Genomic DNA, 23,241 nt, shown 5'->3' on the forward strand with positions numbered 1-23,241 from the left:
GCACAGTGAAACAGTGAACAATTTCGCGACAAAGATGAACCTTTATTGATTGATCTGCAGCCATGACAAAATATCAGACAATCTCCATTGTCAACGACAGGCAGGAAAATAAAGATAAACACATAGCCTATGTCGTAGGCATAGGCTCATACGTTTTTAAGTTGAAATAAAAAAATAAATAAAAAATGTGCCTCATAAGCCTTAGGCTGTCAATCACGTGCACAAACTTAAATTATACAATAACATATGTATGTCATCTCTATTCAAACAAAAATAAATAAAATAAATAATAATAACAAATTACCTGCAACTTATTGGCCAAGGCAAATAGCTGAAGGGGGGAAATCAAACCCATCAGACTGCACTTTATCGTCAAACTTGAATTATAATGAAAATAGACGGTCGCGACAAACAAAGCAGGCTAAATATCCTTACATTGTCGCCAATCGGAGATGGGCTTCACTTGAAAGCGAGGCCAAATAATTATTCACACATAGTAGTCCAGAGTCGGGACCCGGGGTGGACCGCTCGCCTGTGTATCGGTTGGGAACATCTCTGCGCTGCTGACCCGTCTCCGCTCGGGATGGTGTCCTGCTGGCCCCACTATGGACTGGACTCTTACTATTATGTTGGATCCACTATGGACTGGACTCTCACAATATTATGTCAGACCCACTCGACATCCATTGCTTTCGGTCTCCCCTAGAGGGGGGGGGGGGTTACCCACATATGCGGTCCTCTCCAAGGTTTCTCATAGTCATTCACATCGACGTCCCACTGGGGTGAGTTTTCCTTGCCCGTATGTGGGCTTTGTACCGAGGATGTCGTTGTGGCTTGTGCAGCCCTTTGAGACACTTGTGATTTAGGGCTATATAAATAAAGATTGATTGATTGATTGATTGATTGAGTAGTATATCTCGAATAGAAAAAAAACACAATAAACAACACAATTGCCTTAATTCCTTTGCATTGTAGTGCGCCCAAACAACACGTAACCATCAAAATTATTTAGCTGACCGAACTCAATATAGGTTGGACATGGGCTTATTTGGTATAGCCTATAGGTAACGTAGACTAATTCGTTTAACATATCCAACCGTATGTCTACTTACTTTTTTTTTTGTTAGCACTATGCAGGAATAAAATGGCATCTACAGTGCCAGGATTCATGCGAGAGCGCCTGGCCTCTAAAATGCGCCCTGCTGCGCTGAAGGAGCGCTCACTTGCGCACCTTGTTGCTGGGACGCGGTGCCTGATTAATAATTGACTGTTTCAAAGAGTGCTGCTCGTTTTTCGTATGTGGGTAACAACATTTAACTATGTATATATATTTCCGAATTGGTTCAAACGCCGACTCCCGCATCTATTTAAAATCTATTTTTACCCGCCCGACCCGTGGTTTAACCGCGGACTCCGCGGTTGTGTCCGCAAACCGCGCATCTCTAGTATGCACCTTAGGGGATCTGCTCCAATTTCGTTGTTCTTTGAACCTGTTCACTGTAATAATGACAATAAAACTCTATATTATTCTATTCTAATTATTTAATTGTATTTATTATTTTTATTTTTTTTAAATTTAATTTTGTTTTAATTACTGATCTCAATATTTCATGTTTTTGAATAACCATTTCATGATTTCGTTATTTTGCAATTGAATTAATCACTTAATCAGGAATTATTTAATGAACCTGTGTATGAGTGCTTCCACAATTTTTTTTTTCCAGCACAAATCATACATGCTTTTATCATTTTGTAGTTTGGAATGTTATAAAAGGTTTGATCAAGTGATACTACTCAAACACTATTCTATTCATCATTAACTGTCTGGAATGGACTTATGCTGTCTTTAAGTTGAGGTGGAGTGGTCATTGTTTTTGTTTTTCTGCTGACAATTTGTTAAAAGTCAAGCTAATGACACAATATGCTGAACGATGCGGACACATTTCTTACTGGGTCCTTTCTGACAAGCTTCTGCCTCAAAGACTTGTGTAAGTAATATGCAAGTATAATTATTTGATACTTGTATATATTGACACGTGTTTTATTGTTCAATTACGGTCAATTACATATGTCTATATTGTATTGTGTTATTAGCCTATAGCCTACCTAGTTTACATGTTGCAAATGACTTGACTAAAAGAGAAGAAAAGACCAACCTTGTGTGTTTATTGGAGGACATTTAGATGTTAACTGGCTTTTCAGGATTGCTTGTATAGGAGGTTTTAGACACTTATTTTTTGCTGATATCAGACCAATATCAATATCGTATCAGGACATCTCTGGCTCTTAATATCTTTCGCTTTAAAAATATATATATAATATATACTGGTCACATACTGCAGCTATAAATATTGTGGAGGTACAAGGTCAACTATCTCACACATGCCCCAACTTCATCAGCCAATTCACTCCACTGTACCTTTAAGTGTGGCCTTCTTTAGGACCTTCATGGCGTAGAGCTGGTTGTCGTCAGGAGGAGTCACCTTGCGCACCAGGAACACCTGCAATAAGCGCCACGTTTCAAAACACCCGCTGGTACCAGAAAACACTGCACGGTGTGTCGTACCTTCCCGAAGGACCCTTGACCCAACACTTTGAGAAGCTCAAAGTGGGAAGCGTCCGCTTTTTCCGAACCCTCTTTGACCACGTGGGTGATGTTGATCTCCTTGATCTCACCATCATCCTTCGATAAAACAAAAACACTGATGAGAATATGAGTCACAACGTTAAAAAAGGAAGTTCCTGTTTTTACTTTGAGTAAACTTCATGTGCTTGAAGGGAGCGTGTGTAGTGGGTGGAGAACTTGTGATAACGTCAGCATCAGTTTGTCCTGACACTGCATCTCATCAACAACCAGACACCAAAAAAAAACAGTTTCCAGCCACAAGAACTTTCATTTTAAGTTCATAGAGACTGACTGGGTTAAGTAGTTTAGAACCGCAAATATAGCATGATAGCATCCCGCCCAATACATGAGAAAATAAACAGTAAATTACTGATTAATTAACCCTCAGGAAGGACATTTTTTGCTGAGATCATAATAACAACAAAAAAATAATCGCACAAAATGTGAGATACCAAGAATATGCCTATTCCCGTAAATGCCCACTTTAATTTAAGCTTTTTCTCATAGTATTTGAGACCTCACCACATCGCAGAGTTTTTTTGTATATTTAAACCATTTTTTTCAAAACATATTATACAATCTTTAAACATTTTTAAAAAGCGTCTTAAGCTAAATTTATTGCTTAGTGCATTTAGCACACCCTTTATGCTCCTGCTCAGTGGCCTTGTGGTTAGAGCGGGGGTCGGCAACCCGCGGCTCTAGAGACGCATGCGGCTCTTTAGCGCCGCCCTAGTGGCTCTCTGGAGCTTTTTAAAAAATGTATGAAAAATGGACCCTGATGTAAAACCGCCTGCCGTGCGTCATGAGCGTGTTATTAGAACTGACACTGCAGCCGCCTTTTCTCCTTTGTTCACTGTGTCTATGCAGAATATATCACACTCTGCAGACACTGAACAATTAATGTGCTCTTTTATTTCCACATGTTCTGAGATTCTGGACAGTATAGCGCCCCTCAGAGCTATACGTCCAAAGTCAAAACAGGAGCCTTGGCTCAATGAAACCACACGCACAGCTCGGCGTGAGTGGCGAAGGGCGGAGCGTAAGTGGAAAAGGGATCACTTGGAGGTCTCTTATCAAATTTTAAAAGAAAGCTGTCAGAACTATCAAAGTGTGGTTAAAGCTGAAAAAACTAAATATTTGTCAGACTTAATTTCAAATAGTATCAACAAGCCACGTGTTCTTTTTAAATCTATTAGTTCTGTTCTTAATCCGAATCCAGCCACTTCACTAGAGATGACAAGGGAAACTTGTGAAAAATTTCTCTCCTTTTTTAACGACAAGGTTGCTACTATTCGGGCAAATCTTTCTCCTTCTCCATTTAGTTTCAATGTGGCCACTCGGTGCTCGGCTGTGTTTTGTCAGTTTGAGCCTGTGTCCATGCCTGAGCTTACAGGAATAGTCGACAAATTAAAACCCTCGTCCTGTCCCACAGACCCAGTCCCCCCTCGCTTTTTTAAAGAAGTTTGGGACTCTATTGACTTATCTGTTAGGGACATCATCAACAGCAGCTTGATTTCTGGCAGTGTGCCCTCTTTTTGTAAAGGAGCTGTTGTTGAGCCTTTGATCAAAAAAACAGGTCTTGATCCTACAAGTTTGTCAAATTATCGGCCCATTTCTAAATTACCTTTTGTGTCAAAAATTTTGGAGAAATGTGTTTTGGCGCAACTACAGCCTTTTTTAGATGAAAATAGCACTTTAGATCCATTTCAGTCTGGATACAAAGCTTTGCACAGTACTGAATCTGCACTTTTAAAGGTTTTTAATGATTTGCTTTTAATATCTGATTCTGGCAGCTCTGCCATTTTAGTGCTTTTAGATCTTACAGCTGCCTTTGACACAGTCGACCACACAATTCTTTTAGATCGCCTGAGAGACTGTGTGGGTGTCAGGGGGACTGCATTAGAGTGGTTTAGATCCTACCTGTCAGAAAGGTCTTTCTCTGTCAGGCTGGGGGACGCCACTTCTTCTTCTGCTCCGCTTTACTGTGGTGTCCCCCAGGGATCTATTCTAGGCCCCATCCTGTTTGCACTGTACCTTCTTCCTCTTGGAGAGATTTTTAAGAGGCATGGAGTGTTTTATCACTTTTATGCAGACGACTGCCAAATTTATATGCCTATTTCAAAAGGCCACGGCCCCCTGACACTCCTTCTCAACTGTCTATGCGACGTCAAGGCTTGGTTAGCCCAGAATTTTTTAATAATGAATGAGGGAAAAACGGAAATTTTAGTGTTTGGTCCGGCCCTCACTGACTTGGGACCATTGCAAAATTATGTGCGTCCCAAAGTCACCAGCCTTGGCGTCACTATAGACAGCGATTTTAAACTTGACAAACAAGTCAATGGCGTTTTAAAATCGTGTTTTTATCATCTTCGTCTTTTAGCAAAGGTAAAACCGTTTTTATCTTTTAACCTTTTTGAACAAGTCGTGCATGCTTTTATTTCAAGTCGCCTGGACTACTGCAATGCACTTTATGCTGGCATTAGCCAAAAAGCTCTCTCCCGGTTGCAGTTAGTCCAGAATGCGGCAGCACGACTTTTAACAGGGGCCAGGAGACGCCAGCATATAACCCCAATCCTTGAGAGTTTGCACTGGCTCCCTGTTCATTTTAGAATTGATTTTAAAACCTTGCTGTTTGTTTTTAAAGCTTTACATGGACTGGCACCTCAGTATATCTCGGACCTCATCCAAACTTACAATCCTGCGCGCGCTCTGAGGTCCGAGAGCCAGCTCCAGCTCGTGGTGTCCAAGACGAGACTTAAAACCAGGGGAGACAGGGCCTTCTCTGTGGTCGGCCCTAAGCTCTGGAACACTCTGCCCCTCCATGTTCGAACTGCTCCCACAGTGGAGTGTTTTAAGTCTCGTCTTAAGACCCACTTTTATTCTCTGGCTTTTAACACTACGTGAGTTGTGTGGTCCTCTGTTGTCCTCTGTGTTTTTAAAATGTTGCTTTTGCTTTCTATTTACTGTTTTAATTGGTTTTACCCTTTGAAATTGTTTTTAATCACATTTATTTTATATTGTTTTTAATTGTGTTTAATATTGTTGTGCAGCACTTTGGAAACATTTTGTTGTTTAAATGTGCTATATAAATAAAGTGGATTGGATTGGATTGGATTGGAAAAAGATGAGGGGGGAAAAAATATATTTTTGGTTTTAATATGGTTTCTGTAGGAGGACAAACATGACACAAACCTCCCTAATTGTTATAAAGTACACTGTTTATATTAAACATGCTTCACTGATTCAAGTATTTGGCGAGCACCGTTTTGTCCTACTAATTTTGGCGGTCCTTGAACTCACCGTAGTTTGTTTACATGTATAACTTTCTCCGACTTTCTAGGACATGTTTCATGCCACTTCTTTTTCTGTCTCATTTTGTCCACCAAACTTTTAACGTTGTGCATGAATGCACAAAGGTGAGTTTTGTTGATGTTATTGACTTGTGTGGAGTGCTAATCGGGCATATTTGGTCACTGCATGACTGCAAGCTAATCGATGCTAACATGCTATTTAGGCTAGCTATATGTACATATTGCATCGTTATGCCTCATTTGTAGGTATATTTGAGCTCATTTAGTTTCCTGTAAGTCCTCTTAATTCAATTTATATCTCATGACACACTATCTGTATGTAATATGGATTTTGATTTTTTGCGGCTCCAGACAGATTCGTTTTTTGTTTTTTTTGGTCCAATATGGCTCTTTCAACATTTTGGGTTGCTGACCCCTGGGTTAGAGTGTCCGCCCTGAGATCGGTAGGTCGTGAGTTCAAGTCATACCAAAGACTATAAAAATGGGACCCATTACCTCCCTGCTTGGCACTCAGCATTAAGGGTTGGAATTGGGGGTTAAATCACCAAAAAGATTTCCGGGCGCGGCTACCGCTGCTGCTCACCGCTCCCCTCACCTCCCAGGGGGTGATCGAGGGTGATGGGTCAAATGCAGAAGATAATTTCACCACACCTAGTGTGTGTGTGTGACAATCATTGGTACTTTAACTTTTTAACTTTTATGCCCCAAAAGGGACAAGCGGTAGAAAATGGATGGATGGATGGTTGAGGAATTCACATAAGTCGCTTACTTTTGGTCCTGACCTCTGTATGTATGATGAGATCATCGCAGATCTTCAAGATGCAACCTTTTAACCACATTTGCATAATAGGATATTGAGACTGATTTGGTGGATTTAAAGATTCCTTTTTTATATAAATGACATTTTAAATGGGTATTTGGTGGGTAGATTTGAAATGTATTGTATTTCACTGTATTCTGTATATTATACGATGATGTATATTTTAACTGTGGGTCCCTGTCCATAAGATGTGGGCTTCTAGGGATGACCTTTTTGCGGAACAAAAGAAACAATAATGTAATACAAAATTATGTCTGTCTGTAAAAAAATTAATGTTTTGGTCCTAAATTAAGCATTTTCAAGCTACAATGGCTAAATAAACTAAAAACATCAATACTACAGTAGTACTGACCAAGAGTGCGCTGTTCAGTATCGTTGCCACTGATTGGCTCAGCCCAGAGGCTGCATTACTATATTGGAATACAAGAGTGTAAAGGTGACTAAAGCGTGTTATTTCATGTGTAGAGAGCTCTCAATGCTTAAAAAAACATATTTAAAAAGTAGCGTTTTAAGTGGCTAATAAGGTTTGATGTGCTCAATGTTTTTTTCTCTCTCCTCGTGGAATGTTTGCAGAACATTTGGTGTGAATAGCATGTGAAAAGTCTTCCTCTGAAACAGTGAAGAAGTCCCACACTATCGATGCCATGTTTGTTTGCACTGAACTCATGGGAGTTTACAACAGCAAGGAGGAGAAAAGAAGAGTGCTTGATTTTCTCACCCTAACCCAGGGGTGTCAAACTTGTTTTTATTGAGGGCCACATTGCAATTATGGCTGCCCTTAGAGGGCCACATAGAATGACGTGGCGGACTACATTAAATTATGTGGAAGACCACGTTGAATGATGTGGAAGATCACTTTAAAGTATGTGGCAGACCATGTTGAATAACTTGGTGGGCCACAAAAACAGACGTGGCGGGCCCCCAGACCTTGAGTTTGTACCCTAACCCAGTGGTCCCCAACCACCAGGCCGCAGCACGGCATCCGTCCGCGGACCGCTTGGTACCGGGCCGCACAAGAAATAAAAAAAAAAAATAAATAAATACTTTTTTTATTAAATCAACATAAAAAACACAATATATACATTATATATCAATATAGATCAATACAGTCTGCAGGGATACAGTCCGTAAGCACACATGATTGTATTTCTTTATGACAAAAAAATTAATAAAATATATATATATATATATATATACCATAATTTATAGAACACCAACAGAGACACTAAAATGGTGTGTTATTGTTTGTGCTTTAGTGCCGTCTTTTGGACGAGTTTGCTCACTGCATGTGGTGTATGTTGAAAATGTACTTCCTGTTTCGTTCCTTGAACCAGAAGTGTTCGACAACAGCGTTTCTGGCGGAAAGGATTCTTCATTCATCACTCCAAGCAACGTTTCTAAGTTTTATAACATAATTAAAACAATTTGTACTTACTAAACTGTTCATATATGTGATGTCCGAGCTATCATAATGTAATCAAGCTAGCGTTGTTAGCATTGGCGAATGTGCTAAAACATTTACAAGTGTCCGTGTTAGTATTATTAACTTACAATGGCATTCTGTTTGTATTGTTTCCGTTTCGTAAATTCACCAAAATGTCACCGTGAAGTTACTGAGTCTGTTTAGCTGATTGGAGAGCTAGCTTCAGCAGCTATTGGGTCAATGGTAACAAGCGCCTTTTGGAAATAATTTACGATATGTAAATAAACATTTACAAAATCTTTTGTATCAGTATATATCTGCGGCTTATAGTCCTGTGCGGCTAATATATGAAAAAGTATTTTTTTCTTCTAAAATTTGGTGGCTGAGGCTTACATACTGGTGCACTCTGTAGCCCGGAAAATACGATACCTGTCTGATATTTACCGTGCACGCCTAAATGGGTTAAATGGAAAATGGGTTATACTTGTATAGCGCTTTTCTACCTTCAAGGTACTCAAAGCGCTTTGACACTATTTCCACATTCACACACTGATGGCGGGAGCTGCCATGCGAGGCCCTAACCACGACCCATCAGGAGCAAGGGTGAAGTGTCTTGCTCAAGGACACGACGGACGTGACGAGGTTGGTAGAAGGTGAGGATCGAACCAGGAACCCTCAGGTTGCTGGCACGGCCACTCTCCCAACCTGCGCCACGCCGTCCACCTAAAAAACATACAGCGTTTAGTAGGGGTGTGAGAAAAAATCGATTCGAATTCGAATCGCGATTCTCACGTTGTGCGATTCAGAATCGATTCTCTTTTCTTTCTTTTTTTAATCGATTTTTTTATTTTATTTATTTATTTAAAAAATATTTTTTTTATTTTTTTTAATTAATCAATCCAACAAAACTATAATACACAGCAATACCTTAACAATGCAATCCAATTCCAAAACCAAACCCGACCCAGCAACACTCAGAACTGCAATAAACAGAGCAATTGAGAGGAGACACAAACACGACACAGAACAAAACAAAATTAGTGAAACAAAAATGAATATTATCAACAACAGTATCAATATTAGTTACAAATTCAACATAGCAGTGATTAAAAACCCCTCATTGACATTATCATTAGACATTTATAAAATAAAAATAAAAAAGAATAGTGTCACAGTGGCTTACACTTGCATCGCATCTCATAAGCTTGACAACACACTGTGTCCAATATTTTCACAAAGATAAAATAAGTCATATTTTTGGTTCATTTAATAGTTAAAACAAATTTACATTATTGCAATCAGTTGATAAAACATTGTCCTTTACAATTATAAAAGCTTTTTACAAAAATCTACTACTCTGCTTGCATGTCAGCAGACTGGGGTAGATCCTGCTGAAATCCTATGTATTGAATGAATAGAGAATCGTTTTGAATCGGGGAAATATCGTTTTTGAATCGAGAATCGTGTTGAATTGAAAAAAAAAAATTGATTTTGAACCGAATCGTGACCCCAAAAATCGATATTGAATCGAATCGTGGTACACCCAAAGATTCGCAGCCATAGCGTTTAGCATATCCTGACTTTTATCTCATTACAATCGGACCTTTTTCTTCTTAAGATGATCAAAGTGTGTCAAAGAGCAAGACAAGTGTGTTTGACAACAGGAAGTGGCTTCAACACACAAAAATAGGTCAACTTAACAACATAAGATCTTTTAAAGCAGCTATATGTGTTTTTACCGTCCAGTGGTTTCTCAGTGCAGGCAAAGTGTCCGCAGCCCCCGCCAAGCTTTTGGTCTTTTTGGACAGGTAGAAGGCCAGAAAGTGACTCAGTTTAAACCTTCTCTTGTCTTTCTCCATCCCAACACAATCACCGTATCGCCATAACGATGGCCATGTGCCAGCAAAGGTCTTCATAAACCAACGGCGTTATTGATCTTATTTTCAGGGTTGCGCTGCTCTGACTGACTGCAGATGAACAGGAACCAGAAGTCGGCAAGCAGGAAGTCACATTCATTCTCACAGTCCCGCACCCATACAAAACAACACCTACTCTGGAATATTCAATGCAAACTTATCAGTCAACGACTGCACGGTTCATATATTTTTGTCAATGCACATCTAAGCACTGTCCAGGGTCATTGAAAACCAGTAAAGATCTAGACAGAAACCTTTAGTTTTGAAAGATTACAATTTTATTCTTAAAATGATGACTTTTTTTGGGCTAATATTACTATATGTTTCTTAAGACAACACAACTCTTAAAAAAAAACCAAAAAATAATTCCGAAATGCTTTCTAGAAAGATTACAACTTTAATGTCATAACATTAAAGCTCTCTGTTTTGTCTTCTTCTAAAAAAACAAAAAAAACAAAACCCAACATTATTTTAACTTAATATGACTACTTGCCTGACAAAGCAACTTTGTTAATTTCCCCTAAAAAGTTATCAAAAAATGTATTTATTTTTCCCTTTTCCCCGATTACTTTATTGAGCATCAACAGTGCAGGACAACACAGTGCATTTCACTGAGGGCCACATCGCAGTTAAAGGGGAACATTATCACAATTTCAGAATGGTTAAAAGCATTAAAAATCAGTTCCCAGTGGCTTATTTTATTTTTCGAAGTTTTTTTCAAAATTTTACCCATCACGCAATATCCCTAAAAAAAGCTTCAAAGTGCCTGATTTTAACCATCGTTATATACACCCGTCCATTTTCCTGTGACGTCACACAGTGATGCCGATACAAACAAACATGGCGGGTAGAACAGCAAGGAATAGCGACATTAGCTCGGATTCAGACTCGGATTTCAGCGGCTTAAGCGATTCAACAGATTACGCATGTATTGAAACGGATGGTTGTACTGTGGAGGCAGGTAGCGAAAACAAAATTGAAGAAGAAACTGAAGCTATTGAGCCATATCGGTTTGAACCGTATGCAATCGAAAACAACACGACAGCCAGCGACACGGGAGAAAGCGAGGACGAATTCGGCGATCGCCTTCTAACCAACAATTGGTATGTGTTTGTTTGGCATTAAAGGAAACTAACAACTATGAACTAGGTTTACAGCATATGAAATACATTTGGCAACAACATGCACTTTGAGAGTGCAGACAGCCCAATTTTCATCAATTAATATATTCTGTAGACATACCCTCATCCGCTCGCAGATTTCTTTGACTTTATCGTTGGAAATGCATCTGCTTTGAGTGTCGCAGGATATCCACACATTCTTGCCATCTCTGTCGTAGCATAGCTTTCGTCGGTAAAGTGTGCGGAACAAACGTCCAATTTCTTGCCACTTTCGCATCTTTGGGCCACTGGTGCAACTTGAATCCGTCCCTGTTCGTGTTGTTACACCCTCCGACAACACACCGACGAGGCATGATGTCTCCAGGGTACGGAAAACAGTCGAAAAAACGGAAAATAACAGAGCTGATTTGACTCGGTGTTTGTAATGTGTTTGAGAAAATGGCGGATTTCTTCCCGATGTGACGTCACAACGTGACGTCATCGCTCCGAGAGCGAATAATAGAAAGGCGTTTAATTCGCCAAAATTTACCCATTTAGAGTTCGGAAATCGGTTAAAAAAATATATGGTCTTTTTTCTGCAACATCAATGTATATATTGACGCTTACATATGTCTGGTGATAATGTTCCCCTTTAAGGCAGTCCTCAGAGGGCCATTTGTAACTGTGAATAATTTATGAATATAAATGAATTAGGCTTCACGTCATTATATTACCATACAATTGCCTATGCATTTGATTATTAATATTTTTTACATACAGTGTAAACATTTTTTTCCCCGATTTGGCAGTAAAAACTGGCAGGTCAGCACAATTTTACCATAAATTTCACAGTGTTTTTTTTATAGCATATTACTGAAAACGGAAAAGCGGTACTATAGATTTTTACAGTAAAATTATGGCAACTGTGCTGCCATTTTTTTTTTTTTTTACCGTAAAATCTATTGTCATTTTACAGTGTGCAATTTGATAGATAACTTGCCTTCAAGGCAGAACCAGGAAGCATGTCTCGCCCTGCAGGACTGTTTGGAGACCACAGACTGGGACGTGCTCTTTGATTGATTGATTGATTGAGAAGTTTATTGACATCTTAAAGAATTGAATCCATGTAATGCTTTAAAAAGGCAAATGGATGGCACAAAAAGCCAAAAGGCTTGTTTCCATTGTGGTCCATTAAATATTCATCACATTTGATACATTCAATAATGAAATATATATAACCTGTAAGGTGTATATAAAAAATTACAGTAATAAATTGATAAATTATGCATGCATGACTATGCACATGTTGACTCCAAGAGTGTGCAAAACAGAATGAGAAAATATATATACACTATAACAACATATACACCTGTTTGATGCTTCGGAAAGTTGCTGGGGATCAATTTTGGTTCAGATCAGGTAGAGGTTGAGCTGAGCCAGGATTTTATGGCAGTTTTTTTTAAATTTAGTAGGGAAGTTCGAATTTTAAGGTCTGTTGGTAGTGCATTCCACTGTGTGGTGGCAAAATAGTAGAATGCAGTTTTCCCCACGAGAGTCTTGAATTTGGGGGGGACGAGGTCTGAGGAACGCTCTCTGGTGTAGTACCTGTGAGTGTCATGATCTGTGGTCTGGATCATGTTTTTTGTTATTTTCTGTAAGTTTAAGACTCCACTAGTTCCTGTTTTTGTGCACCCTTGTTTGTTTTAGTTTCCATGGCGACCTATTAGTTTCGCATGCCTCTGGTGTTCGGGACACACACACTTGCTCTAATCAAGAGACCAGTATTTAAGCCTGTCTTTGCCTGTCAGTCGGCCTGGCGTCATTGCTTGTGTCATGCGATTGCTTGTTTCGTGCTTAGTTCATGCTGCTCGTTTTCATGTCTGATTTCAAGTTTATGCTAAGTGTTTGCTTCATGCCTTGCCAAGTAAGTTTTGTTTGTTCATGCCACAGTTAGTGAGTTTTTGCCCTGTCCATAGTCCATGCTAAGTGTTATCTTAGTTGTGCCTTCGCCTTGTGCACCTTTTTGTTTGTACCTATTTGAGAGTCAAGATTAAATCATGTTCCTACCTTCAAGTCCTGTCCGGAATAGTCCGTTTGCGTCCTGGGAGAACAAACCTCGCAATAAGCTGAGGAAACCCCCCCGTTATGAAAGTGACCATCATTTACTCTGGTGAAATAGTTCGACAGGTACTTGGGGACAGTTTCTCTGAGTAGCTCTGTAAGCCTCACGAGACAGACATTGATAGCATCAGAGACTATATTAACTTCTGTGAGGACTGCATCATCCCCTACAAACAAACACAAACTACCATAGGCTCTAATTCAAATCCTTTGGTTTTTGGCCCTTAAAGTCTCCCTGTGTCCAGGGACTGATTTACTGAGTTTGTAAACCATAACAAAAGTGACACACAAAAAAACCAAAACTATTTTGTTATAATCAAAAATATCGATCTAATTACTATTGTCTAGTTCATATACAGATTAGGGCTGAAACGACGCGTCGACGTAGTCGACGTCATCGGTTACGTAAATACGTCGAGGATGTTTTTGTTCGTCGACGCGTCGCATATTTACGTCACACTACCGTCATGGCGGAGCGCAAAGCAGACGATGCGAGCGGTGCGAGCGAGGGGAAAAAGCACGCCAAAAGTCGTCAAAAGTGTGGCAGTATTTCAATAAACGGCCTAAGAAGAAACGCTACTTTTACTCCGCTACTTTTATCTACATTCAGCTCGCTACTCGCTACTAATTTTTATCGATCTGTTAATGCACGCTTTGTTTGTTTTGGTCTGTCAGACAGACCTTCAAAGTGCCTGCCTTACTGGTGACGTTTCACTTCGTTCCACCAATCAGATGCAGTCACTGGTGACGTTGGACCAATCAAACAGAGCCAGGGGTCACATGACCTGACTGGCTCCGAGCTAACTTCGGGTGTTACCATTTAGTGGTCAATTGTACGGAATATGCACTGTACTGTGCAATCTACTAATAAAAGTTCCAATCAATCAATCAAAAGTGTGAAGGAAAAAAGACCCTTTTTTTATTTCAACCGTAAAGACTGACTGCACAGTTCCTGTCTTCACAATAAAAGTCCCGCTCCATCGCGCCTGCGCTTTCAAAATAAGAGTCTCCGAAAGCCAGCGCAAACAAGCTAGCAAGCTACGGAGTTTGCCGCCAATGTATTTCTTGTAAAGGGTATAAAAACGAATATGGAAGGTGGACAAATAAGATGCCAAATAACAACCACTTTCATGTGGTATTAGACAGAAAGGAGGAACTTTTGTTCTCCTCCATTTGAAAACGTGGACGTTACCAGCACTGCTTCCTGATTACAATCAATGCAAGTCATCAGAATCAGGTAATACACCAACTTATATTCTTGTCTTCATGAAAGAAAGGAATCTATATGTTAAACATGCATGTATATTCATTAAAACACCTTTAACATGTAAACAAAAACGGCAAAATAAATAAATATAAATTATATACTGTATATATCAATGTATGTATATATATATATATATATATATATATATATATATATATATATATATACATGTGTGTGTGTGTGTGTGTGTGTATATATATATACACATATATATATATATATATATATATATATATATATATATATATATATATATATATATATATATATATATATATATATATATATATATATATATATATATATATATATATGATATGTGTGTGTATGTTACTCAGTACTTGAGTAGTTTTTTCACAACATACTTTTTACTTTTACTCAAGTAAATATTTGGGTGACTACTCCTTACTTTTACTTGAGTAATAAATCTCTAAAGTAACAGTACTCTTACTTGAGTACAATTTCTGGCTACTCTACCCACCTCTGCTAATAATGTTGTTGTATGCACACTGTGTCGAGTATCATAGCAGCACAACGGCAGCGTTCTTGCCATCACCATCAACTAGTCAATCGTCCGCGTGAGTATACGTTGTCATCATTACACAAAAACATGAATGTGTCATTTGTATCTGCGTTGTAAATTCATAAACTAAAGCACCGTTTTGCTCTGAGAGGAGCGTTTGGCATGCCTGTTCAGTGTTTACAAAGACGCGCTCCTCTTTAACGCTAACGTTAATTAGTTGTGCAAATACCTTTTACAACATTAACAATTACGTATACTATGTACAAACGAACAATTAACTTTCACTTTAATCATACTATCATTGTTGTGTTATTAAGCAAAATAAGCAAAAGTTTTACTTTTGTTGAAATGTTTACACTGTTGTTACAGAATATTTCGTTTTGCAATTTTTTGTATTGGATGTTTATCTTTATTTTTGCACATTTTAGCAAATAAGCAATACTTTTACTTTTGTTGAAATGTTTACACTGTTGTTACAGAATATTTCCGTTTTGCACTTTTTTGAATTGGATGTTTATCTTTATTTTTGCACATTTTAAAGCAAAATAAGCAATACTTTTACTTTTGAAATGCTTATACTATTGCAGAATATTAAGATTTGCACTGGATGTTTACTTTTATATTTGCACATTAAAAGCAAATAAGCTACTTTTAATTTTGTTAAATGTTTACATTGTTACAGAATATTTTGTCATGTTGTTGTCAATGTTGACTGAGTGGCCATACTTTTTTTTTTGTAAATAAAAGCCATGCCTTTTGAAAAAACTGGCCTACATTTATTTTTTCATCTTCATTTTAAATAAAAAAAATAATCGGTAAAAGGAAAAATAATCTATAGATTAATCGAAAAAAATAATCTATAGATTAACCGATTAATCGAAAAAAAATAATCTATAGATTAATCGATAGAAAAATAATCGTTAGCTGCAGCCTTAATACAGATACAGTACTATTACTGATATCAATACTGTCGATATTTTTATTTATCAACCCACCTCTGTTTGCATTCAAGAGCTTGCGCTTAGTGGTTAGTAGGGATGTCCCGATCCGATATTTGGATCGGATCGGCCGCCGATATTTGCCAAAAAATGCGTATCGGCAAGGCATGGGAAAATGCCGATCCAGATCCAGTTTTTAAAAAAACTCCGGTCCGTGTTTTCCAACGCACCTATCTAAATAATACATTCCACTTTTCTGCTGCTCCCTAATTTCCGTTACGCATTTTCCAGCACACCTTCAACACATCCACAGGTCTGTGGATTCTCACGCAGTTGCTTTTAGCTGCTGGCATTACACGACAGGCTCTTCTCACTCTTTCCTGTGTCTTCCTCTCACAGACAGCAAGCGCACCTTCTTACATACGTCACATACTGTCACGTCATACGTCACATACTGTTACGTCATACGTCACATACGTATACGTCCTCCCCGAGCAGAGAGGTAGCAGCATGGCTAACGTTAGCTGTGATGCTAGCGCAGCCGTGCTAGCAACGCTCCCTCTAAGGTGCGCGCCTGTGCAATTGCGCACGGCAAATCTATGACACACACAAAATCAAATAAAAAAATAAGCGCATAACAATTTTCGACACACGGACACGACAGAGAAAACAGTTTTCGTCATCATTGTTCAAATATTGTAACGTCTGTCGAGACGCTTATCTCCATTCGGTGCCACACGCCCACACCATCAAAATGCCGAGGCAAACATTTCCACATCAACACCGTATGAAAAAATTAGTGATTTTTTTTAGTTGTGATTTCCTTCTCTGCATGAAAGTTTAAAAGTAGCATATATTAATGCAGTATGAAGAAGAATGTTTTAATGTAGACACATAGAATCATCATACTGCTGTGATTATATGCATCAAGTGTTCATTCAAGGCTAAGGCAAAATATCCACTTATATATGGTGTATCGTGACATGGACTAAACATATCCACATATATATGGTGTATCGTGACATGGCCTTAAAATATCGCAATATTAAAAAAAGGCCATATCGCCCAGCCCTAGTTCAATGATGCCATTTCTGTTTGTCATGTATAATTTTGTCTATTTTGTGTTTACCCTTGAATAAACAGGTCAGTTTCTTGTTACCAACCATTGTGTATTATTCAAACTCCCCTAATTCAGCTGGCTAGTTGTTATCAAGAGTACTAAAACCCTTTTCAACATGATTCTGACAACTAAGTAGGCTAAATAACTTTAAACTTTAATACATGCTCGGATAGGCCAGTATCGGTCAGTATTGGTATCGGATCGGAAGTGCAAAAACAATATCGGTATCGGATCGGTAGTGCAAAAACCTGGATCGGGACATCCCTAGTGGTTAGCATGGCTTATTATATCTTCCTACCGCATGTTTGGTAGCATGTTTAGCTACTCCTTGTCCTCCAGCGATACTTAAAAGAAATAGTTTATTTGCCGCCATGGAGATGAGGATTAGTGACTTTGAGGGGTGGGACGCGAGGACGCTACAATGCGTTGATGACGCAGTCGTCCCTTTCTTGCTGTCAAACCCAGTTTCTTGCTGTCAAACACAGCTGGGACACGGCGAGAATGTGTCATCAACATGTTCAACTTAAACCAGAGAAAGGGCAGGATGTAAATGAGTGTTTGCTGAATCATAAAGGCGCAGGTAAAACTCACCTCAACACTAATTTGGGCAAAGTCCTTCTCTATCCACGAGATATGAGCCTGGTTCTATGTGGTGTTGGAATGGAGAGGTTACTTTGTTATTAGTTTGTGCAGAAAGACACACACACACACACACACACACACACACACACACACACACACACACACACACACACACACACACACACACACACACACACACACACACACACACACACACAAACACACACACACACACACACACACACACAGACAGAAACAAGGGTTGGTTGGACAGGAAGTTTCTTTCTTTCTGCCCTTGTTTCCTCTTTTTCTCAAGCTGACCTCACTTCCTTCCTGCTACACAAGTTCAACCTAAAGACATGAAAAATATATAATAGGGCCAGTGTCACAAGTACAGTAGGAAGAAACTTCTGACCCGCAGTGGGGAATGTACATTAATGCAATGGATAAGGCTAATTATAGGACACCAAGGTAATCGTTGGTACATTTTCAAGTAGTGATAACATGAACCTAATTGTGGAATATGTTTATGCTATTATATTCCAATGTTAGTCCCTTTTAATTACGGATTTTTAAATGATAAATATTACATTTTTTCTTTCCCTTCTTGCTCGTCTGTTGTGACTTTATCGTACAAACTAGCCCATTTGTCATTGTAACATCGGGACTTATCTCTGCAATATGTATTTATTTAAAATTATTCTCCATTAAATCTTAATTTAACAGAAAATAAAAATTGTAATATCGGAAAATGACCAATCCTTTTTTGTATATTACAATCTGTATCTCCTCTTAAAAAATGACTTAATTCTTACAGTATCGATAATTTTCTCCTTTTTGTAAAAATGCGCCTTTTCCCGCGATAAAATCAACACACCATTATCAGAAAATTTTAACTTTATTCTCTCTAAATCACGACTTTGGGCCTGATTTACTAAAGGTTTGTGTGTACTAAAACGCGTGCAAACTTGATAGCACACGCAAAGCTGATCTACTAAGTGTGTCCAGAGTTGATTGAATATTGATTACACGCAGCCTGATTTACTAAACTAGAAAGGGATTGCGGCATCTTAATTAGCGTCTTTATTTAGCACGTCTGAAAAGTTTGTGCAAACTGACAGTTCCACACACGGCTGAAGGATTCGTGCTCGTGCTGCACAGAGAGACGAGAATCCTCCGTCCTACTGGACTGACATAAATAAAAAATATTAGACATATAGCAACATCCTTTCAGAATTTCATACTGCATGCTGGGTGATTTAAGGGGCTGATTAAAACAAATTACATTTCAATCAATCAATCAAAGTTTATTTATATAGCCCAAAATCATGAGTGTCTCAAAGGGCTGCAATTTATGAGTTTTGGTGTCTTTTAGCGTTTGTTTTTTTTAATGGTGTTTGTTTTTTCACATACGAATATATATTAACATTAGGGCTGCAACTAACAACTAATTTGATAATCGATTAATCTGTCGATTATTACTTCGATTAATCGATTAATACTCGGATAAAAGAGACAAACTACATTTCTATCCTTTCCAGTATTTTATTGGAAAAAAAAAACAGCATACTGGCACCATACTTTAAGAATGACCTTTTTCTAGTAAACTGGTGAGAAATCTAGGAATATGTGAGAGAGCGAATGCTGAACCGCAAATCTAGAGTAGACTTTTCATCGCTTGAGTCACTCGAACACAGATGGAAGAGTGCAACCAAGAAGCAAAACGGAACCCAGTCAACCAGGAAATAGCCTAATAACTGACAAATGGACTGAAAAGATAACAAAAATGAATTTTTATATACATTTTTGGTCATTTTTGTTTGACTTTGCATGAGGCAGGAGGTCACCCTCAGTGTCCACCATGTATCACACACACACTTAAAACACACACATTCAACATGACATCATCCCCTCTCACGCACTCAACAATGTGAAACACTACATGGTCAAATAAACCTGCCGCTTGCCTGTCGTGCGCGTGTTCTGGTGCGGAATAGGAGCCTCCACATGTCCAGATATTTCCATGTCACTCGCAGCACAAACCGGCCTTACAACTATACTACACTTTCAGTTGGATAACACACACACACACACACACACACACACACACACACACACACACACACACACACACACACACACACACACACACACACACACACACACACACACACACACACACACGGAAAAGGGAAGTGAGGGTTTACTAAGAAAATGGTGGTTAAGTAAACTGTGGAACCTCTCAACCTGAAGGCTTTTTAGCTTTATTTAGTTTTTTTTTTGTTTTTTTTCCCCAAAAGGGACATTAAATATAAATTAACTTTTGATATGTATATATGTGGGATTATAGCTAATGGCTAATCTCCAGTCCCTTAGCACAGTGTTTTTCAACCACTGTGCCGATACAGTCTGGTGTGCCGTGGAAGATTATCTAATTTCACCTATTTGGGTTAAAAATATTTTTTGCAAGCCAGTAATTATAATCTGCAAATGATGTGTTGTTGTTGAGTGTCTGTGCTGTCTAGAGCTCGGCAGAGTAACCGTGTAATACTCTTCCATATCAGTAGGTGGCAGCCGGTAGCTAATTGCTTTGTAGATGTCGGAAACAGCTGGAGGCAGCGTGCAGGTCAAAAGGTATCTAATGCTTAAACCAAAAATTAGAGATGTTCGATAAGGGCTTTTTTGCCGCTATCTGATATTCCAATATTGTCCAACTCTTAAGTACCGATTCTGATACCGATATATACAGACGTGGAATTAACACATTATTATGCCTAATTTTGTTGTGATGCCCCGCTGGATGCATTAAACAATGTAACAAGGTTTTCCAAAATAAATCAACTCAAGTTATGGAAAAAAATGCCAACATGGCACTGCCATATTTATTATTGAAGTCACAAAATGCATTCTTTTTTTTTAACATGCCTCAAAACAGCAGCTTGGAATTTGGGACATGCTCTCCCTGAGAGAGCATGAGGAGGTTGAGGTGGGCGGGGTTGGGGGGGAGCGGGGTTGAGGTGGAGGGTAACGGGGGTATATATTGTAGCATCCCGGAAGAGTTAGTGCTGCAAGGGGTTCTGGGTATTTGTTCTGTTGTGTTTATGTTGCGTTACGGTGCGGATGTTCTCCCGAAATGTGTTTGTCATTCTTGTTTGGTGTGGGTTTACAGTGTGGCGCATATTTGTAACAGTGTTAAAGTTGTTTATACGGCCACCCTCAGTGTGACCGGTATGGCTGTTGATCAAGTATGCCTTGCATTATGAAAAGCCGTAGATATAATGTGACTGGGCCGGCACGCAAAGGCAGTGCCTTTAAGGTTTATTAGCGCTCTGTACTTCTCCCTACGCCCGTGTACACAGCGGCGTTTTAAAAAGTCAGAAATTTTACTTTTTGAAACCGATACCGATCATTTCTGATATTACATTTTAAAGCATTTATCGGCCGATAATATCGGCAGTCCGATATTATCGGACATCTCTACCAAAAATAAACAAAAGGTGAGTGCCCCTAAGAAAAGGCATTTATTTTTTTTTTGCGGGTGGCAGTTAAACCAATTGGGAAATATATATACATAGTTAAATGTTGTTACCCACATACGAAAAACGAGCAGGCACCTGCAGCATATGCCACAACAGAAGAAAAAAAAAAGAAGAGATGGACACTTTTACGGAGGGAGAAGGGACGCCTCGCCGGGGTCCGGGACCGAGGCCCCTTCCCCCGAGAGGGCCCCACCGGGAGCCGTAGCTGAGGCGATCCGCGAGAAGGGCCTGACGCACGTCCAGGGTCACTACCGCGCCCACCGCACCGACACCCCGCCTCGTCCGCTTTCGCCGCGGCCGGCGTCACGCGCAGCAGGTAAGCAGCTTACCTGCCCGCCACCCCCGTGGCCGGGGGCTCGTAACATGGGTCACTCCGCGCGCTCCGCCCGCGCAGCTTACCTGCTTGCCACCCCTGTTGCCGGGGGCGCGTAAAAGGGGTCACTCCGCGCTCAGTGCGCTCACGAAAGGGGTGGGGCTCACCCTGGTTGATATAGACAGCAGGACAGTGGCCATGGAATTTCATTTAAGGTTTGTGATAAACCATCAAACTCATTCGTTAAAAGGACTCTATAGTAATATAAAGCGAATTTTTCTGGACATTATCATGCAAGAAAAGTTTATTTTTGGGATCGCGATCACCGCGTAATGATTTTTAAAGGTTGCATTACATTATTAACTGTCCCATGTGATCAGCCAGTGCGATTGGAAGTCCATGCTCAATTATTGCCTCCGTAAATAAAACTTCGGCATTTATCACATCCAAAGAATCTGTTTGGGCGACGAAAAACGTTGAAAGTTTTCCACTTGTATCGCTAGCAACGGCATTAGACTTGTCTTTTTTTGTCCCAACGTGGTCTTTTACATCGCTAATTCCTCCGTGTCCGATCGAAAAATCTTGTCTGCACAAGGTGCAATTCGCGTAGTTTTCACCCTTTTTTTTTTTTTTAATTAATATTAGATATATAACAACGGGCGGATGGCGGGCGGATGCAGTTCTGATCAAACGTTACATCGGGTGGATGGCGGATGGTTGACGACTTTCTGACGCGGTTGCGGATGAGATAAATTGCCTATCCGCGCATCTCTAGTTGGTGCACTAATTGTAAGTGTATCTTGTGTTTTTTATATTGATTTAAAAAAAAAAAAAAAAAGTATTTATTTTTTATTTTTATTTCTTGTGCGGCCCGGTACAAATCGATCCTCGGCCCGGTGGTTGGGGACCACTGCTTTAGAGGGCAGTGATGTAATCATGTTTGGAGACACAAGGGGGCAGTGCCGGCCCGCAGTGAGGGTTTCTAAGGAAAAGAACATAGGTTTGTCCAAGTAAGAACATGTCTCTTCTGGTTTCTACTAACTAATTAAAGCTTGGGATACAGGAGTAGTAGAAGACACATTATAGTGCAGACTATGACAACATGTGTCTTACGGTCTCTATGATGTAACTTCCTCTTTCCCTGCATGATTTCAAATGCACTTGATGACAGTTGGAGCAGGGAGCAGTAAAGAAAAGACACACACAGGACAGGATGATCTCAACATGGAGCCAAACACCATGCTTTATTGTCCTCTAAACTTAGTCGCTAGGGAAAAACTTGCATGAAAGATTCTGTCACTTTTTTCTATTACCAACTTTTTTAATGGATATTTAATAGTCCATTATAATTCTTGGGTTACTTTACACACAGTAGAACATGCAAGGAGAAAGGGGAGGGAATGTCAAATAAACAGCAGTCCGTCAGGGCTTGGCATGTAGGTCAGGTAATCGTATCGTTGGTTTGTTAGTTAGCTAAATAACTCAAAAAGTTATGGGAAACTTTCAGGAAATGTTAAAAATGGGATAAGAAACATGTGGTATCATTTTGGGCCTGATCGGGATAATGTCTACTACGTTGTCTTACGTTTATGTTACAAGCTTTAATTTCTGTGTGTGTATGCTAGCGGCCCCACCTCCACCC

At 39.4% G+C, this 23,241-nt stretch overlaps 1 protein-coding gene across 5 annotated transcripts in view; it reads right to left on the bottom strand.

Annotated features, from left to right (window-relative positions):
- The window catches only part of rps6ka1 (ribosomal protein S6 kinase a, polypeptide 1), a 147,501-nt gene that overhangs the window by 27,826 nt on the left and 96,434 nt on the right, over positions 1-23,241 (bottom strand). Inside the window, exons 1-4 of one of the 5 annotated variants that reach the window (XM_061968242.2) lie at positions 19,715-19,990; positions 17,757-17,810; positions 2,567-2,683; positions 2,420-2,501 (exon numbers count right to left, since the gene is read on the bottom strand). In XM_061968242.2, the coding sequence (XP_061824226.1) occupies positions 2,420-2,501; positions 2,567-2,683; positions 17,757-17,810; positions 19,715-19,756 (295 nt within the window). In that variant the 5' untranslated portion in view covers positions 19,757-19,990. Of the gene's footprint in view, positions 1-2,419; positions 2,502-2,566; positions 2,684-9,919; positions 10,125-17,756; positions 17,811-19,714; positions 19,991-23,241 lie in introns of those variants that run through there. The other 4 variants (XM_061968240.2, XM_072913635.1, XM_061968239.2 and 1 more) reach the window with 4 other exon arrangements.

Source organism: Nerophis lumbriciformis, linkage group LG08, assembly GCF_033978685.3.
Source record: "Nerophis lumbriciformis linkage group LG08, RoL_Nlum_v2.1, whole genome shotgun sequence".
NCBI classification, from domain to species: Eukaryota; Metazoa; Chordata; class Actinopteri; order Syngnathiformes; family Syngnathidae; genus Nerophis; species Nerophis lumbriciformis.